The sequence below is a fragment of the Nicotiana tomentosiformis genome, chromosome 6 (genome assembly GCF_000390325.3).
Source record: "Nicotiana tomentosiformis chromosome 6, ASM39032v3, whole genome shotgun sequence".
Lineage (NCBI taxonomy): Eukaryota > Viridiplantae > Streptophyta > Magnoliopsida > Solanales > Solanaceae > Nicotiana > Nicotiana tomentosiformis.
This window is the reverse complement of record NC_090817.1, coordinates 122,678,928-122,686,420: the sequence shown is the minus strand read 5'-3', so window position 1 is coordinate 122,686,420 and position 7,493 is coordinate 122,678,928. Positions and strand designations below refer to the sequence as shown.

The window sequence follows — 7,493 nt, the reverse complement described above, 5'->3', positions numbered from 1 at the left end:
GGAAAGCACTTTAGCAAGATTGGTTAAGAATTCATCAAAAGAAAGACCAAACACAGAAAAATCATCCATAAAAACCTTCAAAACCGTTCCACCATATCAGTGAAAATAGCCATTATACACCTTTGAAAAGTCGCAGGTGCATTACACAACCCTAATGGCATTCTCTTAAATGCATAAGTGCCATAACGGCACGTAAAGGTGCTCTTTTCTTGATCTTCCGGGGCAATAGCAATCTGATTATACCATGAATAGCCGTCAAGGAACCAATAGTATTTCTATCCGACTAACCTGTCAAGCATTTGATCAATGAAGGGGAGGGGGGAAGTGATCTTTTCGTGTAGCATTATTCAACTTTCTATAATCTATGAATATTCGCCAACAAGTCACAATCCTAGTTGGGATTAATTCATTTTGTTCATTCACTACAACAGTCATACCGCCCTTTTTAGGTACACATTGAACATGGCTTACCCACTTACTATCGGCGATGGAAAATACTATACCTGTGTCGAGCCACTTAATCACTTCTTTTCTTACCACCTCTTTCATGATTGGATTTAGGCGGCATTGATGTTCCACACTAGGCTTGTGTCCCTCCCCCATGAGTATTTTGTGCATGCAGAATGCAGTGCTAATACCCTTTATGTCAGACATTGTGCAACCAATGGCATGCTTGTGCTGCCTCAGCACCCTTAAGAGCTTTTCTTCCTGCAAATTAGACAAATGACAAGAAACAATCATATGTAAAGTGTTAGAACTACCCAAATATGCATAACGAAGATGAAGTGGTAAGGGTTTAATTTCCAGTTTTGGGGCCTCCTCAACTAAGGGTCTAGGGGGCAGGCCGATTGGCCTATCCAAAGGCTCAAACTGGGATCTTTCTCTTATGTATTCACAAGATGCATCCAAAATTTGCAACATCTCCTCAACCTCTTCTTCCATTTCCAAGTGATTGAACAACATCAATGCCTTTTCTAGTGCATCTTCTTTAAATGCACTTGGCTCTACGGCTGGTTCATTTATCTTCACCAAAGAAATCATGGCAAGGTCCTCGTAATGACAAGGCAACTGAATGGCTCGATATACATTGAAGACCGCTTCTTTATTGTCCACCCTCAAGATCATCTTACCTTCTCGGAATTTGATAATGGCATCTCCAGTGGCCAAAAGAGGTTGTCCCAAGATGATAGTAACTAACTCATCATCCTTGTAGTCCCGGATGATAAAATCTGCAGGGAAAATAAACTTCCCAATCTGCAGCAAGACGTCCTCAATTACCCCTCAAGATAAACATAAGATATGTCAGCTAACTGTAACAGTACCGTGGTGGGTCTCGGAGCTCCTAATCCCAATTGTTTGATCGCAGCAAGTAGACAGCTGTTGCACATGCTGCATCTATTGTGCTTCGTGCATTGTCACTTATTCATCTGATTTGCTAATCTAGCTATATCTGGCCTCATGGCTGAGAAATCATCCAGCTCGATCACACTTGTTGCCTTTTGTTTAAGTGCTCTTCATGGTTCCCCATCTCCTTGCCAATTATTATCATTAGCAGTGAAATTGTTTAGCAGGATATGGATCTCACTATACGGTCTAACCATGTAACTACCCCCACATGCTGAGTTAAGCTTCATCTTTGATGCCTCGTCCAACCCATCAATGAAAGTGTGACCTAACACCTCATCAGTCAGACAATGATGTGGGCAATCTCTGAGTAGCTTCTTGTATCTTTCCCAAACTTGACGAAGAGTCTCGCCATCTCGCTGTTGAAACCCAAGAATCTGGCTCCTCGACGACTTTGTCTTCTTAGTAGGAAAAACCTTGATTAAGAATTACCTTGCTAGATCATCCCAATTGTGGATTAAGTTCACGAGGTCCTTTTGCAACCATTCCTTAGCTTCCCATAGCAGTGAAAAGAGAAACAGTGTCAACCTGACATAGTCCTTGGAAACGTTCGGATAATTGTAAGTGTCTGTAATTTCTAGGAAGTTCTGAATGTGCCTCTGCAGGTCTTCATGAGATAGACCCACATATTGCCCTGTGGATAGAATCAGTTATACCATGTACTGTTTGAGTTCAAAATGAACCATGATCTCAGGCTTCACAATTGCCTGAGTCATATTAGCAAGATTGGGCCTTGCAACTTCTATCACCGGACGCCCTTCATTACCTGCCATCTCTATTTGCTGTGGTTGAACTACGATGTCCAACTCTCTTTCAATTCTAGTTCTAGCTTCAACTTCCCTCCTTACTCTATGAAGTGTTCGTTCGATCTCAGGATCAAGAGGAAGGATATTGTTTGCGCTTCTACTCCTCCGCATTCAAGAGAAAAGCATGCGTTATCACAAATAAAGCAAACTAAAAATTAAAACTTGAACAAATAACAATCAATAACTAAGTCCCCGGCAACGACGCCAAAAACTTGTTGGTTCCCCAAGTACACGCAGGTATACGTGGCCGTCAAGTAATAAAGTGACTCGAAAGTCGGATGTCGAACCCACAGAGACTTAGATCAATTGTCAACTAAGCAAAAAAATCAATTAATTGTCCAAGATATTTAAAAGTGATGTTTTTCTATTAATTTACTATTGCGGAAATTTAAAAAGTAACAACTAATTTATCAAGAATGCAAATGTGTATGATGAGATTTTAATTCAGATGAGGTAAAAATTCTAGGGTTCTAGTTGGTTTATCAATACTATTAAGTTCAATAATCACACTCGTTAATCCAGATTATCTATGGTTGCTAATTAATCTGATTGTTTATATGAATAGTATTTCCCACAATACTACTCGTCTACCCACAATATATCAATCATATATTCTTATGGTATTGAGTCTATCATGAACAAATATAATACGGTATTCAATTAAGCAAGATTGTTAGGTATATTCCTATCCTAACCGCGAAATCGTCCCCCAAGCCACGGGTTCAGAAACAAGCTCTCTCTAATTCTACTCTAATCTAAACATTGCTTTCCCCAAGCATAGCATAGATAGTAGGTTGAATTGGTAGCTACTACAACTCACAAGTTAAAACTAGAATTAAAGAAACAACCACAAGATGGTAATCCGAATTAACAAAGATGTTATTAATAAATATTAATAATCATGTCAACCACAACCCTAGAACTAGAGTGCTTAGCCACTAATGTTCGTAGTAATAATTTTTCAAGTATTTTTCATAAACAAATTACAAAAAAAAGATAAGGGGATGAAGAACTCGATGATTTTCTCCTCCAAAAGTTGTTACATGTGACGTTCTTGCCTCCGGTCGCAAAAACTCCTCTACAAATGGTGTTTAATGACTATTTGTATGTGTAGGAAAAAAGCCTAGACGAAATAACCAAGTACAAAACCAAAAAGGAGACAAAATAGGCTTTAAAACTCGGAACACCCTCGCTACAGGCCTCGCGGCGCGAGGCAAAACGCGAGCTTCATCTCGCTGTAGCCCATGCGACGCAAGCTTTGTCGCGCGCTTTAATCCTCGCCTCGCCTGCTCTAATGCGAGCAAAGTAGCTCGCTACGCCTGCTGCTGCTTCGATTCAATTTTGTTGCCTAACATCTCCAATTCACGTTTTTGTTTCTTTTTTCAATTGTTCTTTTTGTCTTCTTTTGATTTGTCTCTTTTGTCTTCCTTTGTAATGTTAAACTTTAATCCTTATATATCCACTAATTAAATAATCATAACTCCATTCATGTAGTGTATAAAATACACATAAAATCTCTACTTTGCTCCCAATTTCGTCTTTAACGTACCTACACATAAAATAAACTCAATTAAGCACAAATATTGTATAGTTTAGCATTAAAGCCCCAAAATGTAAGGTAAGTAGTGCACTAAAAATATGGAATTATAGCCAAACATCAGAAATCACTCAGATAAATAGTCATTCGCGAAAGGGGATATCCTATAATTATAGTAGATCAATATACAATCTGTAACAAGAAACTCTTTGATTCTTAATGGTAAAATACTTGCACGATAGTTATATCAAATACGAATTGTCTTTATACGAATTCATTTGTGTGCGTGCGCACTTAATGTTTGGCGTTATTAGCACTTGCCACTAAGATTTTAGTGGAAAAGTTAAGTACAAGGATAATACGAAGATCCTAAAATTCGCCCAGGCGGTATTAGTTTCTAGATATTAATAATTTATACATATTTAATAAATTTCTAACATAAATACAGTATTTATGTAACATGTACACTAGCTCCACCGGCAAAAGAAGCCAAATTCTCATATGAATATGTGTAAAAGAAGAAAGGGGAAGAGACCTAAAACATGGCAGAGCTAAGCACCTGCTCATCTCTTTCAGTAGTGTGCACCTCAGGTGTGTGCACCTCAGGTTCCACAGAGGCTGGTCCATCCAATTGCACAATAGTATTCCATTCAGATTCTAAATGTACCTCAGTAGTAGTTGTTGGTCCCTCAAAATCCAGGGTAGTATCAGTTGCTGGTTGAATAGAATAAGGTGTTGTGTCACATTCACCTGTTTCAATTTCATTAGATTCTTGCATCGCGTTCTCAAAGTCAGTGATCATAGATTCTTGAAATTGAGAAAAAGTAGTTAGCCCAACGACGAACCATTCTCTACACCAGTAGCCTCGTGACTTTGCACCTTAGATTCCTCCATTGGTTCTTCAACATAATAGATAGGAGTGATCATCTCAGTATATTCCTGATCCATCAAAGGCTTAACCGAATTTATCCCAACAGTTTCCACCATTAATGGTTCAACAGATTCTACTATTGCTTTCTCAACAAAATAGTCCTGATCCATCAATGGCTGATCAACATAATTATTTATATCAGAAGTCACCTCAGTATCCACCTTCTCTTGTTCAGAACATGACTCCATAGTAGTTGTCACATTACTAGTCTGACTAAAATTACAAGTAGTACTTCTTTTGGGCAACTTTTTTATGGCACAAATAACATAATCTTTACGCTCAGAATTACTGAACTTATTAAGAATAGGATCAGACAACACATATTCCTTCATTAGCCACTTACCATCATTATAATCATCAGAATTAATACACTTAGTATTATTCTTCTCAGTATAACACATACTCTTCATTCGTCCAATAATCAAATCTCTTTTCCTCTCATCACAACTCTTTATAGTAACAGCTCTTCCCTTATCTTGTTGTTTCCAAGTTCCACCTCTTTTTCCTACAATCCTACTAAACCTTCCCTTGTTATTCTTCCTTGGTGTAATAAAGTAACGGTAAATACTTGTGTCCCAATTATCTTCTACTCCTCCAGTAGAATGGCCATGGCTGTAAGTTACCCAAGGTTCTTGTTTGTAAACATCATACATTGCAATAAAACCATTGTCATGCAATTCTTGCTTAGCAACAAACCTTAAAAGAAATTTCACCAACTCTGAATCCGTCGGTCGAAATCGATACCCTTCTCCAAGATTATCTAACTCCATCATATTCATTGTTTCTTGAATATGAAGATGAAAAAAACGCAGCGGCCGAGACTAGAGAGTTTTGAGTGATAAAATAGGGCTATATATATGACTTAGGAGTTTAGATACTTTGTATTTATAGATTAAAAAGTTGATTATGATCAACGGCAATGAGTTCGATTTTAGGGAAGTACGTGAAGCCCAAGTATATTCAACAAATTTTACCTGAAATCCCTGCCTTTGTAGGAAACCAAACGTGTAACAATTTAGGAAACTTTCTTCTAACGGTCGAAATTGTTGGTTGTAAAATAATTTAAAAAAAGGAACTGTTAATATATGGAAACATGGGAGTTAAATAATAAAAACAATGTACACTATTTATTCATTTAGCATGTAGTAATCTTTCAAAGAAACAAAAGAGTTAAAAGAATTTCCAAATTAATATATTTTTGTCAATCTTACCGTGAAATATATATTATTTTGTGTATTCTTGAGTTTTTTTATTTTTATACAATTTAATGTTTATATTTCATTTTAAAACGTAACAGAAATTGTTAATATGTAGAAATTGTTCGTACTAAATAAAAAAAGTGTTAATATGTGGGAACTTAGCAGATTTTTTCTTTAAGCAATAAATATTTATTAATCAACCAAGTCAAAACAGAGTTACGTTATGGAAAATCTTTGTTCTTTAAATGAGAAGCATCAAAACAAAAAATAAAAGCTAAACATGAGGGATAGAAATCCCAAGTTAACGTTCCGCCTAGTCCATGGAAGGACAAATCATTGAATTAATTCTTCAAACACAAACAATCCCCAATAATTTGTCTGAATGTGGAAACTTAGGAGTTAAATAATAGAAACGATGTACTCTATTTATTCATTTATCATGAGTAATTTTTTCTCTTTAAAAAAAAAACCAATGTTAAACCTTCCAAAAATATGTTATTTTTACGTATGACATTATCTTTGTCTTTTTAATTTTTTTTTTTGATGTTTTTATTTATTTTAAAAGGCGTATACTAAAATAATATTGGCAGAATACATAGACAGACATTTTAACTATCCCAAAAATTCCACTTGAACACCTCAACTAAGCCATTTACCAACGGAACACTTTAACTCTATCTTTACTGTACCATTTTAACATGTCCGACTGACATGGCAAATAACGTGAGCATCACTGCTGTTGAGCGCCAGAACATTAAAAATATACAGACAAAAACTATTTCAACGGTAAAATACAAACGGTAAAAATATACCCCTTCCCTATTATATAAACCCTTGTCCCTTTTTACTTTGTCTCTTAAATCCAGCCATATTTCTTCACCTTTTTCTTGATTTCTGGTTTAAAAATTCTACTCTTCTCTCCAAATTGAAAGTAGTCTCGCCTGAGTGTTCGGTATTTGGCTTAATCTCTCAATTTTGTGGATAATGTCTCTCACATCAAGAATCGATTCATGTCGGTGTGATCATGAATGTCAATTAAAAACTTTATGGTCTCCATCTAATCCTGGAAGTAGGTTCTATGGATGCAAAATTGAAAAGGTAAGTGTTAATTTACTACAATTAATTATTTTTACTGTGTTGTCCCCGATTTTAGTTTGAATCAATTTCTTTTTTTTTTTTTGAAGGACAAAGGTGGATGTAAGTATTTTAGGTGGGTTAATGACGAGTTTCCTAGCCAAGCAAATAGGGTTATTTGGGATTTATTGAACAGGGTAGAAGCGTTGGAGTAGAAGCATTTTGATGCCATTATGTAATATAAGCCTTAGCTCTTGTATTTTGCGTTTGTAATGGTGGTTGATATATTTTGGATGTTTCTTAACTTGTAGTTTATGTGAATGTAATTGTGGTCTGTAGCCTTATTTCAATGAATTGAAGAAATTTTCTGCCATTTTTTTATGTACTGGTTCAAATATGGAATTCGAAGTGCTAACATGTTGAAGTTGTAATTGAACTCAACTGATAAGTACTCAACAAAACATCCATCGCAACCTACCATCTTCCAGATTTACCAAGCATATACAGTCCACCTTATGAGCCATATCTTATGTTCATTTGAA

The 7,493-nt window shown here is 36.1% G+C and overlaps 1 protein-coding gene across 1 annotated transcript; it reads right to left on the bottom strand.

Moving 5' to 3' along the window:
- Window positions 1–4,575: 4,575 nt before the first annotated feature.
- LOC138894695 (NAC domain-containing protein JA2L-like) lies at window positions 4,576–5,457 on the bottom strand. Its single transcript, XM_070179418.1, has one exon. The coding sequence runs from the start codon at window positions 5,455–5,457 to the stop codon at window positions 4,576–4,578; it is 882 nt and encodes a 293-aa protein (XP_070035519.1).
- Between the last annotated feature and the right edge of the window lie 2,036 nt (window positions 5,458–7,493).